This window comes from Ictalurus punctatus, chromosome 16, assembly GCF_001660625.3.
Source record: "Ictalurus punctatus breed USDA103 chromosome 16, Coco_2.0, whole genome shotgun sequence".
Classification (NCBI taxonomy): Eukaryota; Metazoa; Chordata; class Actinopteri; order Siluriformes; family Ictaluridae; genus Ictalurus; species Ictalurus punctatus.
Genome location: NC_030431.2, coordinates 7,249,908 through 7,275,362, shown reverse-complemented (window position 1 = coordinate 7,275,362; position 25,455 = coordinate 7,249,908). Strand labels below are relative to the sequence as shown.

Here is a 25,455-nt window from a genome sequence, read left to right as displayed (position 1 = left end):
ACTCATGCAGCCCCAGACCATGACACTCCCACCACCATGCTTGACTGTAGGCAGGACACATTTATCTTTGTACTCCTCACCTGGTTGCTGCCACACACGCTTGACACCATCTGAACCAAATAAGTTTATCTTGGTCTCATCAGACCACAGGACATGGTTCCAGTAATCCATGTCCTTAGTCTGCTTGTCTTCAGCAAACTGTTTGCGGGCTTTCTTGTGCATCATCTTTAGAAGAGGCTTCCTTCTGGGACGACAGCCATGCAGACCAATTTGATGCAGTGTGCGGCGTATGGTCTGAGCACTGACAGGCTGACCCCCCACCCCTTCAACATCTGCAGCAATGCTGGCAGCACTCATAAGTCTATTTTCCAAACACAACCTCTGGATATGACGCTGAGCATGTGCACTCAACTTCTTTGGTCGACCATGGCGAGGCCTGTTCAGAGTGGAACCTGTTAAACCACTGTATGGTCTTGGCCACCGTGCTGCAGCTCAGTGTCAGGGTCTTGGCAATCTTGTTATAGCCTAGGCCATCTTTATGTAGAGCAACAATTCTTTTTTTCAGATCCTCAGAGAGTTCTTTGCCACGCGATGCCATGTTGAACTTCCAGTGACCAGTATGAGGGAGTGTGAGAGCGATGACACCAAATTTAACACACCTGCTCCCCATTCACACCTGAGACCTTGTAACACTAACAAGTCACATGACACCAAGGATGTAAAATGGCTAATTGGACCCAATTTGATCATTTTCAGTTAGGGGTGTACTCACTGTTGTTGCCAGCGGTTTAGACATTAATGGCTGTGTGTTGAGTTATTTTGAGGGGACAACAAAATTACACTGTTACACAAACTGTACACTCACTCCTTTACATTGTAGCAAAGTGTCATTTCTTCAGTGTTGTCACGTGAGAAGATATAATCAAATATTTACAAAAATGTGAGGGATGTACTCACTTTTGTGAGACACTGTGTGTGTGTATGTATGTGTGTGTGTATGTGTGTGTATATATATATATATATATATATATATATATATATATATATATATATATATATATATATATATATATATATATATATATATATATATATATATATATAAATATACAAATATATATATATATATATATATATATATATATATATATATATATATATATATATATATATAAAATATATATATATATATATAAAAATATAAATATAAATGATCAAATATTACGTATCTGTGAGTGGCAAATGAATGTTAAGGTGAAATTAGAGTCAGGTGTTTTAAATCAGTGGGAATACAATCAGGTGTGAGTGAGCTCCCTGTTTTATTTAAAGAACAGGGATCTATCAGAGTCTGATTTTCACAACATGTTTGGAAGTATGTCATGGCACGAACAAATACCACTATACCAAAAAGTAATATTTGTCTATTACAGTGACATCAACATCCTTATCTACATCTGTAAAGATACAGATAATACATTATTTGGCCAAAGGTTTGTGGACACCTGACTATTACACCTATATGTGTGTAACTGTTACCACAAAGTTGGAAACACACATAGTATGTCTTTGTATGCTATAGCATTATAATTCCCTTCACTGGAACTAAGGGGCCCAAACCTGTTCCAGCATGACAATGCCCCTGAGCACAGTGAGGTCCATGAAGACATAGTTTGCCAAGTTTGGAGTGGAAGAATTTGAGTGGCCTACAACCTCAACCTCAATGAACACAACTCAAATGCTCATTGTGCCCCAGGCCTCCTCATCTGACATCATTTCCTGACCTTGCTAATGCCCTTGAGGCTGAATGGGCAAATCCCCACAGCCACTTTCCAAAATGTAATGGAAACTATAAGGCAGTGGTAGCTCAGTGGTTAAGACAGTGGACTTCTGATTGGAAGGTTGTGAATTGTAAGGTGCCATTGTAAGGAGATAATCAATGACTATGTTTACCTGGACAGCAGTAATCTAATTATTGACCTTATTCTGAATAAGACCATATTGTGATTTAAGGTGTTTACATGAGTCGCTTTTAGAATATTCCTTTCATGTTCCCGTTTTACATGTTATAAAACAGTTTGGGGTGTTTTTATTTTTAATTTTTACGAATGCTTCCAGTGCAGTTCATTATTTGTCATGCTGTATGTGCAAATAGACGACTGCTTGAAGCCGTGGGCTGCATCCGAAACTGTGTACTTACCTACTATATAGTAGCTGAGGTACATCTATTTCGCCTACTATATAGTAGGTAAGTACATGGTTTCGGACACAACTGTGCGCTCTTGTTTGCCGTATAACGGTTGAGTACTGCCGTGTGTGTATGTGTCCTGTCGCAAAATGCGGTGAAAACTTCCACACGACATTAATAGTGTGATTAAGGTCTGTACATGTCTGTAATGCACGTCGATGATGTGACTAAAACAGGAATACACAATGTCTTAATTTGATTTGTGTTTACTTCAAGTATGACTTTTTAATTATTAATTTAATTAAGGAAATTAAAAATTGCTGTTTACATGGTAGTTTCTTAATCAGAGTATTGTCTTAATCAGGTTAACATCGGATTATTGTTGTCCATGTAAGCATACAAAATGTTATTCACTTTACCTTTCAGTGATTTTAATGTTATTGCTGATCAGTGTATGGATGTGATGGTCAGGTGTCCACAAAACTTTAACTATATAGTGTATTACATTATCGTATTGGTAAAGCATAACGTTAATTAGATTTTAGATTTCCCTAGTACTAAATACTAACCGGTCGCTGTCATGTTGATAAAATCACAATTATACAATACTATCGAAGGCCTTTGTCATTGGAATGTGACAATGCCAAAACGTGTGAAAAAACATGTTGTCACATCTAGAACCTTATGTAAATTGTTGAACAATGGACCAACACTGGTGTGATTATTAGTGGTGGCTTGGCGGTTAAGGCTCTGGGTTACTGATTGGAAGGTCGGGGGTTTAAGCCCCAGCACTACCAAGCTGCCATAGTTGGGCACTAGAGCAAGGCCCTTAACCCTATCTGCTCCATGGGCATTGTATCATGGCTGACCGTGCACTATAAAGACTCATTATCATTATCACTAGCCTACATGTTTACATAAACCCTTTGTGACTAGCAGTCTGTCACAAAGTTAGTACACTTTGTATGTCCTATGCTTGTTACCATTAGTGATTGTTCATGCATGTCCTTCTCTTGGTGTAGTGTTTCACAAAGAGGGATGGTGCAGTGTGTATGACCTTCTTTTTTATATTGTATTCACGAGGCCTGCCCTTCACTAATTAATCCCTCTTGCGTAACGGAGACAGAAAGTCCTGCTGCATTGTGAGCTTGTGTATCACAGCACTACTTGCACCACTTCCTGCACCCCCCAACGCACATATACAGTGGGGGAAATAAGTATTGAACGTGTCAAAAAAAAATTTTGTAAATATATTTACAATGAGGTTATTCATGTGAAATTTTCACCAGACATCAGTATTAACTCGAGAAATCTGGAAATATTAAGAATTCACAACATTAAAGTCCATAAATAAATTTATGTGTAATAAAGTGGAATGACACAGAAAAAAGTATTGAACACACTAAGAAAAAGCCATTCTCCAAGGTAAGGCAAGGAACCAGCTGAAATCCATAAGTAATTATAAAGTAATTATACCTCCTATCTGTGCAAATTAATATCAGCTTGGTTAGTATATTGATGGTCTATAAAAAGGCTTTTCGTTACCAAGGTGTCACACAAGAAACAAACAAATAGCTCTCCTAAGACCTTGGGGGCATTATCTGCAATTGAAGGAACATCACTCCATCGTCTGACCAGGGAGTCAGAAGAATAGACAGAAGAGTAGACCAAGAGCCAAGAACCACTCAAAGAGCTTAAGAAACACATGGAAGCAGCAGGTGCCGTTATCACAGAGAAAACAATAAGCAATGCACTCCACTGCCATGGCCTGTATGCACACTCACCCCACAGGACTCCCCTGCTAAAGAAAAGGCATGTCGAAGCTCGTTTAAAGTTTGCTACAACTCATTCGGACAAGCCTATGAAATACTGGGAGATGAAATACTGTAGTCTTGTCAGACGAGAGCAAATTTGAACTTTTTGGCTGTCATATTACACACCATATTTGGAGAGAAATGGCACTGCACATCACCCTTAAAACACTATACCAACAGTGAAGTATGGAGGTGGACGCATCATGGTGTGGGGCTGTTTTTCATCGCATGGTACTGGCAGACTTCATATAACGAAGGAACGATGAATGGAGCCATTTACCGAGAGATTCTTTAGAAGAATCTGCTGCCATCCACCAGGATGATGAAGATGAGACGTAGGTGGACCTTCCAGCAGGACAACGATCCGAAGCATACAGCAATGGAAACTTTTAATTTGTTTCAGAGAAAAAAAAATCAAGGCATTAGAATGGCCCAGTCAGTCACCTGACTTGAATCCAGTTGAACAAGATTTAAAGACAGTATGTTTAGAAGAGTGGGCAAGAATCACACCTGAATACTGCAGCCGATTCATTTCTTCATACAGGAAGCGTCTTGAAGCTGTCGTTACAAACAGCAGCTTCTCCACTAAGTATTAAATAAAATTCTGTTAGTATATTCAATACTTTTCTCCTGTGTCATTCCGGTTTATTACACATAACTTAATTTATGGACTTCAATGTTGTGAATTCTTTATAAGTTATATGTGTGGATTTCTTGAGTCTGGTGAAAATTTCATGTGAATAGCCTCATTGGAAATATATTTACTAAAGAAAAAAAATGTTGATGCGTTCAATACTTATTTCCCCCACTGTGTACACACACACACACACACACACACACACACACACACACACACAATAAATCAATGCTTCCACTGTTCCTATTTTAGTAATGGTACAATCAGCTATGAAGCTGACAAAGAGACAGACATAACCCCTTATATACTGCATATATTAGATAGCACATTTCTTCATGCTTTATTCCTATATACTGTATTACCAATGATACAATGTGAATAATTATTTCTACCCCCAAATTCCCATTTGGGACACCAAATCAATGCTGTAGCACTTGAACAAAGAAGGAGAATTCATTGTCTGTACTGTGCTCCAGAGGTGACAGAGGCCCAGTGTGATCGGAGGCAAAGATCAGGATGTCATGTTCTGGATTTTATGTCCTGGACCTCTGTTGTGGCTGAACAGGTACTCCCCAGGAACTTTGCAGTAAATATCAGCAACACATTGCTTAATGGAAGATATGGTTAATTTGCAGTACTGTGCCAGCCATTGGACAGGCAGAGAACAGTCTGTCTGTTAGGATTTCATCTGGTCTAACTCTGTCAATAGGACTGATAGCAATAGGTTATATCGGGTAGAGAGCAGAGCATTTTTGGTGTGGACATGCTGGGTGATTCAATGTTAGTTTGTAAGTCTGTAATTAGTTAGTAAGTCTGGAATTACTTATGACTCGTTTCAGGTGTTCAGAATCAGTTCTTTCTCTTGGGAGTCAATAACTCCATTTGTCGTGCAGTTTTGATTTTTGAAACTTTGTGAACTTGTTACATTCACAAACTGCTATATAATACACTACATGAAAGGTAATATCTTAAAAAGCATAATAGGTGCTCTTTAAGTCAGAATTTACTATTTTAGTCATGGCACAAACATCATGGGTTCATGGAGATTTCTGAGGATCTCTAAAGAGGTCTGAGAGTTTGGACTTCACCAATCCACATTCAGACAGTTTGTGTACAAATGGAGGAAATTCATGACCAGAGGAGATCCAAGACGGTGGCACTGTAGCACGCAGTGGTGCATGTTACATGTACAAACGTTTTAAACAGATGTACATCAGAAGCACTGGTGTACATGTCTACCATCGCTAACATTAAGGAAACGCTAAGTGAACTCCACTGGGCTATCAGCAAATTGCTGACCGCGCACCCCGATGGATTTTTCATTGTCGCTGTAGATTTTACCCATGCAAATCTGAAATCAATGCAACCCATGGTACAAATATTTTAGACCGTGTTTACATCAACATTCATGGTGCTTACAAGGTTGCACCCCGCCCCCACCTCTGCGGCTTGGACCGCATCTCTGTTATGCTAATCCCAGCATAATGGCCACTTCTGAAACGTGCCAAACCGGTTCTGAAACAGGTGATAACTTGGTCTGAGAGAGCCGTCTCAGCACTTCAGGACTGTTTTGAGCACACAGACTGGAATATGTTCAGAGACGCTGCTACTTACCAGACTTGGAGGAATACACAGCATCAGCGACTGGCTACATCCGCAAATGCATAGATGATGTAACTTCCTTCAAGACAGTCACCAGAAATGTAAACCAGAAACTGTGGATGACTGCCGACGTGTGCTCGCTGTTGAAAACTTGAGACTCTGCCTTCAGGTCTGATGACAAGACAGCCCTCTGCACAGCAAGGCCACATCAGAGAGGCAAAGCGCAACTATGTAGAAAGAATCCAGTCACTTCACAAACACCAAGTATTCAAGGCATATGTGGAAAGGCATTTAGGCCAGCACAGACTACAAAGCCACAACACCTGTCTGTGATGATGACACCTCGCTCCCAGATGCCCTGAACAGTTTCTATGCACGGTTCAAAGCACAAAACAACATGCCAGCAAGAAAGACCCTATCTCACTGAACAGGCTGCAAAACTACTAGTCCAGGCTCTTGTCAAATCAAAACTGGACTACTGCAACGCACTTCACTCAGGCCTCCCAGCCAGCTCCATTAAACCCCTTCAGATTATTCAGAATGCAGCAGCATGCCTTGTCTTCCACCAGCCCAAAAGGACCCCTGTTACGCCCTTGTTCATCTCCCTCCACTGGCTTCCTGTAGCCGTATCAAATTCAAGACTTTGATGCACACGTACAAGGTCTTGTCTGGAACAGCACCCCCTACCTCAACTCTCTCCTGAAGGCTTACGTTCCCTCACGCAATCTGCAATCGATTAATGACCGACGCTTAGTAGTGCCTACTCAGCGTGGCTCAAGGTCCCTTTCCAGAACCTTCACACTAACTGTCCCTCAGTGGTGGAATGAACTTCCAACCTCAATCTGGACCACAGAATCTGTCACTATCTTCAAAAAATAGCTAAAGACCCACCTCTTCCGTGAACACCTAACTAACCCCTAAAACTCCAACCCCATATTATTCTTTAAAAAAAAAAAAAACTTACTCTGGCTATTACAGCTCTACTATGTGCACTTTGCTTTTCTAGAACTCAATTAAAAGATCTTGTATGGTAGCTATACTTGTATTGTTCTCCGCTTGATATATCGCTTTGCTTGTATTTCCTCATTTGTAAGTCACTTTGGATAAAAGCATCTTCTAAATTAATAAATGTAAATGTAAGACCATGCCAACTTCCATTGACTAAGTACATCGTCTGTCTGCAGTAGACGTCAGGAAAATTCTGGGCCGAGTCAACCCACGTAAAGCTGCAGGTCCTGACAACATATCTGGCCGGGTGCTCAGGGGATGTTCTGACGTCTGACGACCATCATCATCCCTGTGACGAAGAAATCTTCTTTGTCCAGTCTGAATAACTACCGGCCTGTTGCACTCACATCTGTACTAAAGAGATGAATGTCAAGTTCAGGAGAACTCAAGTGGACCACTCTCCACTACACGTCAATGGAACAGCTGTGGAGAGAATCAAAAGCTCCAAGTTTCTTTTTTTTCTTTTCAACCCGCCTAGTTTAGAGCAGCATGTCCACTTCCTGCGGAGGCTGAAGTGAGCCAAACTTCCCCCTGCCATCCTCACCTCCTACTTCAGAGGGACAATAGAGAGCTTCCTGACCAGTTGTCTCACTGTGTGGTACGGGTATGCCAGCTGGTCTGTGCATCCTCTGAGCACTCTGCCAGGAATTCTGTCTGTTCCTCAGCCTTCCGTAGGTTGACTCTGTGTAGAGTTCTCCTCACATCAGCTGTGGTTACACTCCTTCAGGTCGTTGGGAGGAAGGGTGGTCCTCCTCGTGGCCATGACATTCTGACATACACAGAGTGTAGTTGTTCAGTGCATCTGGAAGGGAGGCATCACTGTCACAGGCTGGTGATTATGTTCTGGAGTTGCTGATGGCCTGAATGCACTGCCACATGTGCCGCGAGTAGACGCTGTCCATGAAGTGACTGTACATTTTCTGAGCGTGTTCACACTTTGCCTCTCTGATGGCCCGGGACAGTTTGGCCCTCACCTGCCCTGAAGGTGGTGTCTCGGGTCCTCAGTAGTGCACACACCACAGTCATCCACAGCTTCTGGTTGGAGCGTGTAGTGATTGTGTTGGAGATGGTGATGTCATCAATGCACTTACTGATGTAGCTGGTCACTGATGCCGTGTATTCCTCCAAGTTGGCAGAGTTGCTGTTGGTTGCAGCCTGCCTGAACATGTCCCAGTCAATGTGCTCAAGCAGTTCTGAAGTGCAGAGATTGCTCCTGTTGGCCAGGTTTTCACCTGCTTCGAAACCGGTTTGGAGCATCTGAAGAGTGGTCTGTATGCTGGGATTAGCATAACATAGATGTGGTCTGAGTAGCTGAGGTGGGGGCGGGACTCTGCCTTGTATGTGCTGGAGATGTTTGTTTAAACAAGATCCAACATGTTTGCCTCACTTGTTGCAAAGTCCACGTGCTGATGGAATTTACGGAGCACTGATTTGAGATTCACATGATTGAAATCTCCGGTGATGAGATGATACAGTCCATCGGGGTGTGTGTTCTGCAGTTTTCTAATAGCCCCATACAGTTCACAGAGTGCCTCCTTAGCATTATCGCTGGGGGGAATGTACGCTCCGATTATAAGGACAGTGGTGAATTCCCATGGTAAATAAAATGGTCTTCATCTAACAGTCACAGACTCCACCAGCGATGAGCAGTAACTAGAAACTAGTACCGAGTTCTTCCACCATTCCGTGTTGATGTAAACACACAAGCCACCACCGCCAGTCTTACCGCATAGAGCTGCATTTCTGTCGGCATGAAATGAGGCAAGCCTGTCTAGCTGAATGGCGGCATCCGGAACTCGTTCGCTGAGCCACGTCTCTGTGAAAACAAAGACGCAGCAGTCTCTAAACTCACGGGGAGTTGCCTGCTGGAGTCGGATGTAGTCCAGTTTATTGTCCAGAGTGCAGATATTGTAGAGCAAGATGGACGGGAGAGCCAGCCGGCTAGGGTTTGTTTTTAGCCTAGCACGGACCCCCACCCTATTTCCGCGCTTATGCTTCATCAACCCCTCCCCCAGCCACTGGCTTCACGCAACGCAGAGGACTGGAGGCATGGTCTCCACAGCAAGCCGACGTCGCGTAGCTTCTAGAGAAGATCATCATGCAGGTTGGTTGTTGCATGATTTCTCGTTTTTCTCACTCTCACCACATTGAGAGTTCCCATGAGCATTTTCAGCTGAATTTGGGGAAATCACTAGAAGCATTCATTGGGTTGAACGATTTCAATTTCTTTTGTTTGATTTGTACATCGAAAACAGCTGGTCTGTAAATTTTGACAATAAACCTGTATTGCAATGGGGTTGAATGATTTTAATTTATGTATATATTTTCTACTGAATGGTCCAAATACATAGTTTTTTATGTTAGCCTGTTAGCCTGTTTTATATTGGCCTCTGCTAACTTGCGTTATTGCCACATATAAACTTACCACTGAGAAACGTCCTGTTCTCGTCGTGCTTGCCATGGTGGTTCAGGTTGATTGTCTGAAGTATCACTATCAGACTCTGGCTCAAATTGATACAGTAAAACCAACATTGAGCTGAAATTCAGATATGGTAGTGGGCATTTCCTTTCCGACACGCGCTGTAAGCGGTAGACCAATCACGACGGACTGGGACATCTGGCCAATCAGAGCAGAGTAGGCTCTCTGAAAGGAGGAGTTTAGAGTGAACCGAACCTTGAATGATTAGTTTGTGACCCTGAGGGAGAAGAGGTGATGCTGCATTGTAAATTATGAGAAAATTTGTGTTTTTTGACCTTGGATGCATGTAAATCTATTGTATTATACCTCTAAAACAAAATTAGGCACGTTTAAAAAGCATAATAGGTACACTTTAATGTGCTCAGAAAATTAGTGCACTACAGTAAGTAACTGTGGCGACAGGGGCGTGGTCGAGCGTCAGCTGTGGACAGAGAGGTGGCGAGTCGAACCGGCAGGTAAAGCGTGATGATTCTCACCTGTGTTTTATTAGCTCAAGTTTACTTGTTTGTCTTTTTGTGCCTTCAGCAACATCCATATCCCGCGAGCGAGAGAGAGACAGCGTGTGAGTCTGCTCTGCAGAGGTTTCAAGATGTACACACATACACACACCAAGAAGCATGAACTTGAACCTGACCCCTCTGTTGAGTTTTGAAAGTGTGCTGAAATGAATGGTTTGAAAAAACGTGAGCTCAGATTCTGCCTGTCTCTCTAGTCTTCCTCCACATCCTGGCACAACAGGGTTCTGCAGTGGTGCCAAAACCCAGGATTTGAGGTAGACTACGCCGCTGCCATGGAAGCCTCCATGTCACACTGGGAGTCCAAGATGTCGAATAAGAGGTCAGGTGAAAAGATAGAGGTGATGCACTTCAAATATATCACCTCAGTCTCCTGATACCATGGAGAGAGGCGTTCCTGTGGCTCTGAACCACCATTGGGACTGGAGGTAAATCAAAAAAGTGCGGCCCAATTCACCCTGTGGAGTCCGCCTCGCACTGTCCCAAAGAGCACAGGTTGCCAGGTTGCAGGAGGAATTTTCCAATGAGTTTTTGCCTCTACCTGGTCACACAGTCCTCATAGAACACCACATTGACACTCCGCCATGCGTGGTGGTACGCAGCTTCCCATACCAGTTGCCTGAACAAAAATAAAATAGTGATTTGAGATGAACTCAGGGCTATGCTCGAAATGGGAGTAATCCTATGTCGATATCCTATATTCTATATTCTATGTCGGAATAATATGCCTGCACAATGCATATGACGCTGCTTACTTAGATGACATAATCATATAGAGTAATGATTGGCAGCGGCATCTACAACATCTGAGGGCTGTCCTGAGATCCTTGACATGGGCAGGACTCACAGCAAACCCAAAGAAGTGTGCAATTTGGCGGGTGTACGGTATCTGGGCTTCCACATGGGCCATGGGTAGGTGCATCCCCAAATTGATAAGATAGCAGTGATTGTGGTCTGCCCAAGACCAAAAAGGGGGTGAGGCAGTTCCTGGAGCTGGCTGGCTACTATCGAAGTTTTGTACATAATTTTTTGGATGTCGTCAGCCCGTTCACTGACCTTACTAAAAAGGGGATGCCAGATCCAGTCCAGTGGACGAAGCCGATCAAACGGGCTTTCTGGAAGGTAAAAGCCGTTTTCCCACGGTTACGTTTGACTTTTCTCTCCCTTTTGTTCTGCAGACCGATGCATCAGACAGAGGGCTGGGGGCAGTTTTGTCCCAGGTGGTGGAGGGAGAGGATCGCCCCATACTGTACATCAGCCGGAAGCTTTCGGTGAGGGAGACAAAGTACAGCACGATTGAGAGAGTGTATGGCCATGAAGTGGGCAGTCCTCACCCTCCAATACTACCTGCTGAGATGCCCTTTTACCCTTATGCCCTTGTTCCGATCATGCCCTGCACCAGTGGCTCCACCACATGAAGGTTGCCAACACATGGATCACTCCTTGGTTTCCTGGCTTAGTCGGGTAGTGGGGGTATGTCGCAGCTGGAGCATCAGCTGTGAACAGAGAGGAGGCAGGTTGAACTGGGAGGTAACACGTGTGATTTTCACGTCTTATTATCCCACGTGTACTTATGTGTTGTGCCTTTAGCGCTGTGTGTCTTTAGCGACTTCCATAACCCGTGAGAGAGAGACAGCATGCGAGACCGCTTGGCAGAGCTTGCGGACATATACACATACACACTCCAAGAAGCGTGACCTTGAATGTGACTGAGAGAAAGCCGCAAGTTTTTTTTGTTTTCTGTTAAGTTTTGAAAGTATACTGAAAAGCGAAGCCTGAATAAACATAAACCAAGAGTTCGGTTAAGATTCTGCCTGTTTCGAAAAGGCTTCCACTGCACCTTCACACACCGGGGTTCTACAGTAACCAATCAGCCAATTAGAACCTATTAATGAACTTGTACCTGTGTCAGTTAAATCCATCATATCTAACGTTAGATCAATAGCTAAATTTAGCTAAACAAGATCGCAATTGATTATATTAATTAATTAACTAGGCCAAAAATGGTGTTATCTGTGTGACCAAATTGTGTTGTAAGTTTGGATCTGTCCTCTAGAGCCCTAAGCATATTACCCTAAGCATATACCATTCTGTATTATCTCCTCACTCCAGGTTCTGATTTGTTGGCAGTGCTTTCAAAAACAGGGTGTGTAATTGAGCTTTTACTAATGTGTGCAACCGACCTAGGAAAGTAGAGGTGAGAATATTCCAGTCGTGTGTCATGCAAACAGATACCCATATCTGGTTTCTGGTTTTCTGAGGGGAAACTGGTAACTGGGGCAAGCAGATGCGAAAAATATGAGGACCGAGACACTGAACCCTGTGTGTGTGGTCTGCTGACTGCATATACACTATTCATGCTGCGATCTGGTTTCTTAATCCTAGGATTACTGCTCCCACACTTCTCGTAAGGTTTGTATTATATAGGCTGTTTGAAAGTAGGCAAACTCAGTTTGATGAAGCTTTAGGAGCTAGAAGAGTTCATATAGACACTCTGGTGTGATGCAGAGAACAATTTGCAGATGATTGTTGGAGTCAGTAATGTAAAACGTTTCTGTTTAGCCACTAGATTTATGAGTTACTTCACAAATACAGGAAGAGCCAGTGTTGCCCACTGTTTTTTATTCCACTCTAGTATGACAGGTTTTGAGTTGAGCCTCCTTGAAGAAATGGCTCCAAGTGAGATTTGCGAGCAAAGGGTGCCTGGATTTGTTAATTGGCTTGAAAAAGGTGGTGAAGTGTTAAAAATAACCATGAATTATATCCACTCTGAGATGGACATGTACAATAATATTAAAACTGTTCTCCTTGCAATGTTAAGATAATGGCTTTGGTTAGTGAGTAGTATGAAGTCTCTTTCATAAACATGGATGTATCTTGGTTTGAGGTTTTAAACACAAACCATTTTTTTTATGTTTATGTATTTTTGTTTTTGAACAAACACACATTTTAAATATTTAGATTTATTTGCATATAGTATTTTGGTTGTATATTATTGAATCTGGCTTGGGTACTGAACTCCCTGTGTTTGATACTTGACTGAATTATATTTTTAATCATATTGAAGTATATTCTTTAATTTGTACACGAATTTACACCATTTAGTATGTTTTCAAATTATATAAACTAATGTGGACAAAAATCAGTTATTTGGCTGAGTTAGTATCTGAGTTTTTACCAGTCAAACATTTGGACACACTAGCTTGACTACACAGGCAGGTCCTTTTAAATTAAAAGCAGATAAAAGGTCTAGAGTTGATTTTAAAGCCCCAGCCCCTTGATTAAAGCCCCAGTTCCAGCTAAAGAAAAGCAGCCCTAAAACATGATATACTTCATATTTGCATACTTCACCATGGGGATGGTGTACTTTTGGTGATGTGCTGTGTTTTGTTTTTGTTTTTTTTGTGCCAAACATATCTTTTGATATTATTGCCAAAAGGTTCAACTTTGGTCTCATCAGATAATTAGACATTATTCCACATGGTTTTGTGAGATTGGATGTATTTTTTTTATTTTATTTTTTTGGTTAAAAAAGGCTTCAGACTTGCCACCCTACTCCATAGCCCAGACATATGAAGAATTTGGGAGATTGTTGTCACATGTAGGGAGCAACCAGTACTTGTAGAAATTGCTGCAGTTCTTTTAATGTTGCTGTAGACCTCTTGGCAGCCTCTGTGACCAGTTTTCTCCTGCTCTTCTCATCAAATTTGTTCTCAAATCCTGTTCTTAGTAGTGTCACTTTTGTGCCATATTTTTTCCACTTGTTGATTATTGTATTCACAGTGTTCCATGGTATATCCAATGCCTTGGAATGTTTTTTTGTAACCCTCTCCTGATTGATATTTTTCAACAATGAGATCCTGTACCTGCTTTGTAAGCTCTGTGGCCCATGGCTTTTCTAGTTGGATGTTATCAAGATGTCAGGAAAAGCCTATAAAAACAGCTATTCTTTATTTGGGGTTAATCAGTCACTTGGTGGCAGGTGTATACTAATTTGTGTATAACATGAGTTGAATGTGTTTGGTTGATTCTGGACCCTGCCACATTCCCAATTATAAAAGGGTGTGCACACTTATGCAACCAATTTATTGTATAAAAAATTTATAAATTTCCCTCAAATATGGTTCTTATTGTTTTTCATATTAATTTATAGGTTAAAATTTCACAACAAAAGTAGAAAAGGTTCTGCCATTTTAACAGGGGTCTGTAGACTTTTTATATCCACTGTATGTCCACATATTTATGGACCTGATTGTGTAGTTTTCACTGTAATTAAAAACATTTTTTATAAAGGCTTATGGTTGAAATCTGTTTCTAAGGCACATGTAAATAGTGAAACTAATGCCAATTTAAACATTTGTCTCTGAATCAAAATGTATTTTTAATAAGTAGCTTTTACTTTAAATAACAAGTAGTTTTCATTTAGAACATATGATAAGCAGCCAAGAAGTGCAGAGCTTCACCATGAATACTGTTAAGAATTTACAATTTAGTCACTGCATACTTGAATGTGTGTGATTTCATATTATACCACAGTGTGGTTGAATTCTCAAATTTGATTGGTCATGAGGTGTGCATTATTATTGTACAATGGAACCTCTCTGACAGTAGTTCTGGCTGTAAAATGAACAATAGGTTAATATTAATCCATTAATTCTAATATGTTGTTGTTTCTATAATAACTACAGGACAGGCTAAAATCAGGCTTCACTAAAATGACAGGTTACTTTTTTACGAGAGGGATAGAGAGAGAGAGATCTTGAATACATCATGGCTGTTTATTGCAGCTATGATGTAGCCAAGAACAGGAACTAACTTGTCTCTTGGATGTTCCACAACATTAAATCTAACAATAAACTGTTAAAATGTGTGATTTATCATTCATTAATAAATTAAACATTGTAATTGTTGGCCAATCATTGTGGTGTAAACAGAGTAACACACTCCAGACCATGCTGTTATGCGTGGTCTGGAGTACTAATGCCTTTTGTGGCAGTAGTGGCACTCTGCTGCATGTCATGCCGCATAACTTCCCCCAGCGTGCATTATTTTTGTAACAGTACAGGCTGTTCGTGTGTTCTTTACATTATACACTTCGTGTTGTAAGGTATCACATGACACCTGCAGTGGGTTATTTTTGTAGAACTGCTTGGTTTCTAATGTGTTGTTCCGTACATGTTAATGTCTTTTTTATTGTTCTAAAATATTAAATATTCGAAATAAAATCCATGAGCAGCAGTGTCCAAACTTTTGACCTGCAAGCTGCTCATATTGTTTACTGACTATAAACCTTGTATAATTTTCTTTTCACAAAGTACACAATTCTACTGTAATTAAATGAGATTTGTAGAGGAAATTGTACTTTCCTCTAACTCACAGTACAAAATTTATGGTTAAAGATAGATAGTCAGTTGACAGTCTTTAAACCTGCTGTACAAAACAAAGTGAATTTGTCTTGCTGAAGTGAATGTGCTTCTTAAAGTGGAGATTTTAATTTGATCTTTTCATGATTTGGTGTAGTGTAGCATAATGTAGTAATTTTCATTATGGACATTGACTCCATCCAATATCTACCATGGTAAATTGTATATTAACAGTGTTTATGTAGTATTTGACCTACTACTTACATACAGTAATATGCAGTTTTGACCATAGCCCTGGCTTTTCTACAGTAGTCCCCTTATTAGTCCACCAAAATAAAAATCAGTCCAAAAAATGCTTTTATACTAACTCAGAATGCACAGTACCAGTGGCATTTCTAAAAATGTTATTTATTTACCCCCCTTGTCCCTTGTTCAGGGCCGGGTGGAAGTGGAGGCAGGCAATGAGAACATGAAGTTTGAGACTGGTCCATTTTCTTATTATGGAGTCATGGCATTAACTACATCATCCTTGGGTGAGTCTTTTTAACATGGACTTCTTGTCTTACATGTGTCTTGTCAACAGACACTTCTTGAGTAGTTCAACTTTTTTGCCAAAGCTACAGTGTGTATGATTGTGGAACTTTGCCCTATCTGATAAAAAAAAATGCCATTGCAAGGTACTTGAGGAATAGCATTTCATAACGTGGGTTGTGTTGCGCTCTTCCTCCACTTTGCACGTTATTCTCATGGCTGCAAGTGTGTGCATTTTCATTTTAAGGTTGTGTTCCAAGCTGCATAATGCATTCTAACTAGTATGCCTAGTTACAACACCAATGACATGCTCTTTAGTACGGTAATATGCAGTTTGGAATACAGCCCAAGTATTCAAACCTTGCAGTTGCTCAGTATTAAAGAAGGGTTATGAGAATAAAATAAGTGTATTGTCCTACATATCCTACAAAATGGTCTAAGTCACCTAATTTTAGATAACTAGCTACAATATAAGCTTTGGTTGAAGGGAACATGTTTGCGCTGGTTTAGTCTCACAGCACACTACTCGGGGCCAGACCACACAGTGAATACAGTGGCTTTCCACAAGGTTCTGCACATCTCTATGACTGATTGACACACGTAGCCCACTGGTGGTGTAGTGAAAATATGTACACAATACTGTAAAGCATGATTATTTCAGGCAAGAAGAGGATTGTCACAGCTGCTTAGAAATATCCTATTATAAAGTATTCTTCTCCTTTGGCACAAAAATCACATATACACTGTAGCTTTAAATATAGCACACTTTGCTTGGAAAAAATATTCTGGTAACACTCCATATTTCTCATTCAGCTGAATTCAAATGGCATTAGGGCATTTAGGACATGATCATAATGGCTGTTCGTTTTAGGCTTTACAAATGTGAATAGCTCTCTTTTTTTGTGATTGAGGCTTTAAAGTTGAGATATAGATCGGTCTTGTATAAACCTTAGTATTTCAGAGTGACTGGAAGTGATTGTGTATCTTATGCCAGTGGAGCAAAAGGCTCTATGACTTTATAGACTACAATGTGTGCAGAAAGAGCAAAATCAAGTCTTTATACCATACATATTGCAAAGGTTTAAGACAGAATGCAGGAGCTTTACTTACATCTAGTGTTTGAATCTCAAACTACAAGTCTTTCCATGCTTCATTTTTAAGTGTCACTGGGATTTCACCTCACATGTGTTATGTGCTGGGCATTTGTCCGTGTGTCCACATGTGTTTTTATGTGCACAGTATATGATCAAGATGTTTTTAGATCACTGTACATTTATCTGTTCTGCTTTTGAGGAGATAGACCATAATGTTATCTTAATCCCTTCAAAATGTGTTGATAATTGTTAGCATTTGACTCTTCAGCTTCATTATCTCATACTAAAAATAAATTCCTTATCACAATAAATTAGATGATCGTCTCATTGTAAGACAATATTATATTATATTTCCTCTCTGGGTCTTTAGCAATAATCAGAACTCGGCAAACGTGAAGGCTTGAAAATGTACAATAAAAGCCAAAAATATTTTTCTTAAAAGATATCATCTGCAGTCCACAGTCTGATACAAGATTGACAGAATTAAAGAACCCAGTGCTGAGATTTTTTGTTTGTGATGGACCGTTGTTTAAAGATCCTCTCTATGTCTCCTCCCTGACTCCCTCCTTCTCTGCTCAGCTGTCACCCCCCCTCTGTCCCCCTCCGTGGTGCTGCCTCGGCCACGGCGCCTTTCTCTTAAGAGGCTTTCTCTGTTCTCTCGCTTCCCAGGTAAACCCCTGCACATTGGGAGCTAACCCGGGGGGAGGAGGGGTGAGCCAGGTGCCACTAACATGGGTTGGGGCAGTCAGGCAGGGCTTAAATAAATAAACAAACAAACAAAATCACTTTTCCCCATCCTCCCATGAGCCCTCATTCAGCAAGTACATCAGTCAGTGAAACCAGTCACTCAAATGTAGTTGTTAAAGTGGTTGTTCAAATTATTTAGAGTTTTAAAATATATATATATATATATATATATATATATATATATATGTATATGTGTGATGTGTGGCTGGGAAACACTTTCACATAGTGACATTTTGACATTATGTACTATATCGCTCTGAAAACTGTAAGTTTTCATGAATTTAAATGTTTCTGTTTTGCGTGCATGATGAAGACGTAAAGTTGTAGTATTTTAAAATCTGATTAATCTACTTCTGTAAAGGTTAGAAGGGACAAAATTGTTATAAAGGTTCAACTGCAGATTTTTTCTGCTGCTGTCTCCACAATGTCATTGGTGCTATGTGTGCATTATGGATAATTTGGCAGCTGGTATTTAGACCATTTACACACTGGATCTATTAAGGTTGTGTGTGTTTCACAATGGCACATGTGAAAGGCACATTCTTAAGGCAAATTTATAAATAGGCAAAGTTTAAACTAAATTAAAACGGTTCTACATTTTTGGGGGAAATGTATTTTTGGTTTATCACTTTAAATATGTCAACCTGTTATAGACAGAAAATTCAGCCACGGCGACAGATATTTTCCCAGACCACCACACATGTATAAATGACTCTTTTAAATGTGGAAGAAAGTCCATGTCAACATTTGCTGATTTATTCATAATTATGTGCTAATGTATTTCGGGCAATAGAACATAACATAGGATTGTATGTGTTTAAGTATCATTAATTAAATGTGACTTGCTGGACTTGAGGGCTTTAGCATTGGTTCCCTGAATTACACTGGAGTTTTATTTCCCCATTTTTCTCCTGAAATCATATGCTCTGCCACAACCTCACACTTCCTTCTTCACCATGCCCTTGCACGAGAATTGATTGTCTAGTCAAACCTGATCATAGAACTATATTCTGCCATGCTTCTCATGTCCGTGTCAAATCAGTGAAGTGTATCTTAATGTGGTTCAATATGGATGTCAGAGCAAGGCACAGCTTTCAGCCAAATTACAATCAGTAAATTCTCCCATTTTAACTAGTAGCCAAAATAGTGGCAAAAACCTTTTCTCAATTTTTGTCTGCTCCATAACTGTTCCTATTGCTTCAGTCAGCACAGATTTTTGTGTATGACCACAGAAATGGCACCGCCATACAGCAGTAATATAGGTAAAAACAGTTACTAACATGACCTATAGAGGGAGCCAGCAGATTAACTCAAAGCATGCACCCTGATCAGTTATAACATTGAACATTATCTTGTCACAGTGGCACCTCTCTGCACGGTAAGACTCAACTCGGCTCACTTTACTTTTCTGAGCTTGCTTTTCCACTGCAGTTTTGTGCCATCTCACATGGGTGCCATCTTCCACTCGCCTTCATGCAGGAATAATGTTGTTATCGAAGCCCTGTATACACGGTCATGCCGTATTCCAAATGCCTTTCCTGTTCACTGAACATGGACCCTGTTAAGGATTTAAGATAACGGCGTTCTAGAACCTACGTAGCGCTTTATATGACTAAGTTAGATTCATCCACAACAGGAGTGAAATTGGTAACAAGTGAGGTGTAAAAATTTAAGACAGAAACCTTTGTTGTAATTTTATCTGTAATGAGATAAATGATACATGAGTTTCAGTTAATAGAATATTACCATATGCAAAGTATGTATTAAATGATTAATTAATTTATTCAGGCAAAATACAGAACCACTCGTTAAGGAGAATTCCCTACTCCCTCAGTGCATGGCTCACATTTAGTATCGGCTCGGCTCTCTTGGAATCTAAACCGAGGTGGTACTAAAAGAAAATACCAGGTACTGTGGAAAGCCCCCAAAAAGTGAGCTGAGTCGAACTGTCCCGTGCGGTGGAAAAGTGTCATTAGGCAGCAAGTGACAGTTCTCAAAATCGATGTGTTGGAAGCAGAAAAAATGGACAATTCTGCAAGGATCTGAGGAACTTTGACAAGGGCCAAGTTTTGATGGCTAGATGACTGGGGTCAGAGCATCTCCAGAACGGCAGCTCTTGTGGGGGTCATGGTATTCAGTGGTTAGTACCTATCAAAAGTGGTCCAAGGAAAGACAACTGGTGAACCAGAAACATGGTCATGGATGTGTATGGAGAGCGAAGGCTAGCCTCTCTCATCTCACAGAAGAGCTACTGTAGCACAAATTGCTGAAAAGGTTCATTCTGGCTATGATAGAAAGGTGTCAGAACCCACAGTGCATCGCAGCACGCTGCTTAGCCGCATACTGGTCAGAGTGCCCATGCTGACGCCGTCCACCGCCAAAAGCGTCTACAATGGTCACATGGGCATCAGAACTGGACCATGGAGCAAATTAAAGAAGGTGACCTGGTCTGATGAATCATTTTCTCTTGCATCACATGGATGGCGTGTGCATCGCTTACCGGTAGAGGAGATGGCACCAGGATGCACAATGGGAAGAAGAGGCAAAGGCAGTGTGATGCTCTGGGCAATGTTCTGCTGGGAAACCTTGGGTCCTGGCATTCATGTGGATGTTACTTTGACATATACCACCCACCTAAACATTGTTTGAAAAAATCTCCAGTCCATGGAGGCCCCACCTCGCAATTTACAGGACTTAAAGCATCTGCTGCTAGCATCTTCATGTCAGATACCACAGCACACCTTCAGATGTCTTGAATTCTCCATGCCTTGATGGGTCAGAGTTGTTTTGGTGGCACAAGGGGGACCTACACAATATTAGGCAGGTGGTTTTAATGTTATGGCTGATCAGTGTAGATGTTTGTAGCACACATTGACATGCCATCACCTTGTTGATGTATTCTGTAAATGTTCTAACATATATGTTTTGTATTTGTAGTCACTCTAACCATCTGGCAGTGAGGATGATGTAGATTAGTTGAGCTGATCCTCATAAGCATGTGCAACTGATTTGTCTCGATATTGTCACAACATACAATCATCATTTCCCATTTTGTTGATGTTGGTGTTTTCTTGTTAAACTTATTCAAACACACAGTAAGTAATACGTGATCCACATTGTGTTTGAGATGGATGTGTGAATATTTTTTACCACCTCTGCTGTTACACACATATTTGTAAAAGAGTCTATCAGCGTGACAGTTTGAGATATGTTGGCAGTTCTCAAGCTTTTTTTTCTCAGCTCACTCAGCTTTCTCTGGTTGTTTCAGAATTTCGTTCTCCTTCACACATTAGCGGGCTGAATCGCTCAGCTTCCCTGTGCTACACAGAGAGAGTGGACTCTCTGTCCACCAGCGGCAGCACCTCGCAGCTCAACAGCACCGCCACATCCCAGTACATCCCCGACTTCAATGTGCGTGCCCTCTCAGACCTGCAGTTTGTTAAGGTATGAGTCAAGTTTTCACTTTATTTCCTGTGATAGCTAAGGATTAAGATTTTCTTTTTATGTAAATTAGTTCCAAATATGATCCAGCCTCAGACCGTGGCATGGCACAAATTCATCCTGATCATATCATAGTGTTTCAGTCAAGTGATTTTTTTTTTTTGGTCATCATATTTGGAACCGAATTTATAGCATACCTGCAGTAAAACATATTTTTGTTGTGCAGCAGAAAGAGGGTTTATGAGTAAGGCCTGGTTTATACTTCTGCATCTGCATATTTGAACATGCAAGGGAATGGTATGTTAGATTCTTGCACATAATGATGACATGAATGTGCTTGCTAGGGAGCAGAAAATGTAACACTAAATGAACATCTCTGGTTTCACTGCAGACTGTATGGAGAAGAAGAAGTAGATCAGTACTACCAATTTCCTAAGTTACTGATTCCATGCTGTTAGATATTAAATGTGACCAGATTGGGAATAATTTAGGATTTATGGTCAAAAACAAGCATTATAATTCTTATTAAAAAAGAATAAACGAAAAACCCTACTGCATAGTTTATTTTTCAAACTACCCCCAAGCTACGTAACATGAATTAAAATGCTATTTTTAGTTTTATACATAGTTATGTTCCTCTGTATAGATAAAATATACTTGCACATGAGCATGAATTCTATGCTCAAAGTGCAGCTCTACACTTCTCTCTCTTATCTCACTGCAGTTTTGAGATGTGTTGTGCTGGTTATAGCACTATATCAGAGCAATGCCTGGTTTGCAGTCAGATTAAAGAATTAATATCAGTAATATTATTCTTGTGAAGAAGGATCACAGTGTCTCCTCACAGCATTTCTACCTCAACCAATCAGTGTCATTCTGAAGGCTGGTTGACACACAGCACCATAGATGTGCACAACATGCTGTTAGGATTTTCGAGGACTCCACATGATTCTGTTAAGTGTGTCTCTGGCAGTAATTGCACATGACTAAACCTATTTTTAAAGTAAATCAAAGTAATATATTAAAAAAATTAGCAGAACCTCAAAAAGGTGGGCAGTGCACAATCACAGGTGACGACAGTAAAGGCTTCTCTAAATGCCCACAAGAGGTGAACTTGGGGTAGACATCAGCAGTTTGTTTCCTCTTAACATGAGAATTGTTTGAGGTGCTAGACTGAAGAGGTAGTAGACAAACAAGTGACATGCTGGGATGAAATGGTTCCCAGTCCTGGTTTTGTGCTGCCCTACTGTTTTAACAAACCCTCGTTGACTTCCCCTCTGCCTTGCTCTTGTGGAAATCTCTGCTGCAATGTTAAGGGTTATTCCAATATCTTATCAGCTCAAGGGGAAGAACCTGCGCAGAAGACTTTATCTGATGCAGTTTATTTCTCAACAACAAAAAATGAGTAGGAGAAATAGAATTTTAAAAAATTATATTTACATTACATTAAAATTACATTGGACAGCTGGTGAACACTACTAGTTGTCCATATAATTTACAAGTATGCAGAAGAGTTAGGACAGCAATATGTTTCTTTAGCCTATATAACTGGAAAGAAATTGAGTAAATTGCTTTATCTACATTATGCTTTCCGCTACCCACTTCACCCTCCACTTCTTATGCAGCCGTGATGTACACTTCTATGTCATGAGAGGAATACATTTTGATTCGTTATTTTTCTTCTTTCCCGCTTTTCCCCAGGTCAACCGTGCTCAGTACCAAAACGGCCTTTTGGCCTCCAAACTGGACAGCACGCCACAGTCCCCGCAGAGCAATCACATTCGATTGGACAGCATGCTTGCACCACCCCTGACTCCACCCACGTCTTCAACGACCTGCAGCACAGCACCGTTAGCGCTCAGAGAGGGAACAGCCGAGACCACAATGCTGCTAAATGACAAGAACAGCCCGAATAGTCACTGGGCTGCCCAACCACAGTCCTACTCTAACTCCAACTCAAACCTCAACACCAGTACTAACACTAACTCCAGCCCTCACCCTCCATCCAAAAACCACCCTCAGTCACAGAGTTACCCCAACAACCCAAACACTCACACACCTCACCTGCACATCCACACCATCTCTCACAGCCACGCACACACAGAGAGCACAATCTGACAAAGCTCATGGGGAGCCGTGGTTGGCGTGAAGCTCTAGAGAGGACCACACTGATCCACAAACATGCACATACACACAACTCTGTACGTGTACATGGCCATTTACAAACGATATGCAATCTAACACAGAAGCACTTACGCAGATTAACTTTCAAACGGGCCTTGTATCTCCTCCCTGCATGCCACCTTTTTTCTCCTATGCCCAGTTTTATGGCATTTCAGTGGAATATGGAATGGAGATGTCTACAGCAAAAGTGCAAGAGATTTCAGCTTGTGCATATGTTGTGAAAGAGATCCTACAGGTGTAGTTTGAGATTAAGAAACTCCAAGTTCATTAATAGGTCAGAAGGACCATTGATAGGACTCTATTTTTTATGCTAGAAGTCTACACATTGCATGATGAACACATATGCACATCTCCATCTTTGATATTTTGGATAAGTGTTTCTGTAGCATGCAATGACCAAAAATGTCATCGAAACACTTGGGCATTTTTGAATGACATAAGAGTGTAACATTACATAAGAAATGATTGCAAGATATGCACTTTTTATTACCTTTAAGAATCCATACCAATCCTTTTGTATGTCAGCGTTTTATTTCTGTTTTTAGGTTTTGGGTAGTAAGAGCATCAGCTGTTACCAAGGCTGTCAGTGGAACCTGTGGTGAACCCTGTTCGGCATAAGCAGGAATTTACACTGCTTTACTTGGTTTATCGTCAGTTTTTCATGGATTTATCAGGTTTACAGTACACACAGTGCTTTCTCAAGGTTGATAATATCACACTTGTCATGCTACAGTTTGGACTGTATATGTCAGCCATAGTTATGTAAATCATTTAAAATATTATATATATTTGATACAGTATTTGATATTTATTTAATTGCTTTCAACCATGAAAGCTATGTAACAGACCCAACCACAGCCTATTGCAGGTAAGAATAGAATATATGGTATCAGTAAATTATTAAATATTTATTTGTGCCTAAATTAATGTGTATATAGGATTCCCCTTTTGAACTGGAATTAATGTTTTATGTTCAGATTGTATCAGTTTGTCAGGGCGCATCTGTATATTGTTCATTTAAGAGGCTAAACCTGGCCAAAACTGTCCAGCATTAAAGCACAGATTTTACCATAATGTGAATTAATATTAGATTTCCCTTGTGGAAGTCATTGTCAATTGAAAACTCCCTGTGCTCTCTCAAATATTGGAGTTGGGAGTAAAAATTAGTAATGCATTCCAGACTATGAAAACAACTATAGCTTTACTGGTGCTGAAACAGAATCCACTGTGACTCAAATCAAACTGTAAATTCAGTGTTTTTTCTTCCCTCACCAGACTAAAAACTAGCTTAACTACTGGAAATGTTTAGCTAGACCTGCCTATATAATCTTATGCGAATCAGATTATATCCATGTAGCATGTTCATTAGGACCAGTGATGCATTTGAGTGAGCAGGTTATAAATCATAGTGTGAACTCTGCTCCAGCTTTATTGCTTCCTAATATTACAGTTCTAGCAAAGCGGAAATGCTGTGTTCCACAACGTTAGTGTGTTCAGTTGTTATGACAATGGGAGAATATTCGAATACTCATGTGAAGTACTCATTACTTTAAGAGAGCCTAATAACACAGATTGAGGTATGCCTAACAGTTTTGTCATTCATGTTCCAGTCACTCAGTTCATACACTGTTGTTACTTCAAGTTGAAATGTCAATCAGTTGAATCAAGAGCAATGTTTTCTGTTAAATAGTATGTTTTTCTGTTGGATAGTTTTGTTTTTTTAATATGACTCAAGTTATTTGTGTTTCTTTGCCTTTATGACATGTCTAAAAAGCAATAGCTAGATTAATGCAAGGGTTCATTTTAATTAAATTGCACAAACAAAAAGTGGTTTATACTTTACCTCAGTTGATAT

General features: G+C 40.4%; 1 protein-coding gene across 5 annotated transcripts in view; it reads left to right on the top strand.

Moving 5' to 3' along the window:
* LOC108277002 (metal transporter CNNM4) overlaps positions 1–24,119 on the top strand; it is a 30,904-nt gene extending 6,785 nt beyond the window's left edge. Inside the window, exons 5-9 of one of the 5 annotated variants that reach the window (XM_017489237.3) lie at positions 11,419–11,511; positions 16,040–16,136; positions 17,808–17,897; positions 21,244–21,419; positions 23,118–24,119. In XM_017489237.3, the coding sequence (XP_017344726.1) occupies positions 11,419–11,511; positions 16,040–16,136; positions 17,808–17,897; positions 21,244–21,419; positions 23,118–23,534 (873 nt within the window). In that variant the 3' untranslated portion in view covers positions 23,535–24,119. Of the gene's footprint in view, positions 1–11,418; positions 11,771–16,039; positions 16,137–17,807; positions 17,898–21,243; positions 21,420–23,117 lie in introns of those variants that run through there. The other 4 variants (XM_017489238.3, XM_017489239.3, XM_017489240.3 and 1 more) reach the window with 4 other exon arrangements.
* Positions 24,120–25,455: the final 1,336 nt, after the last annotated feature.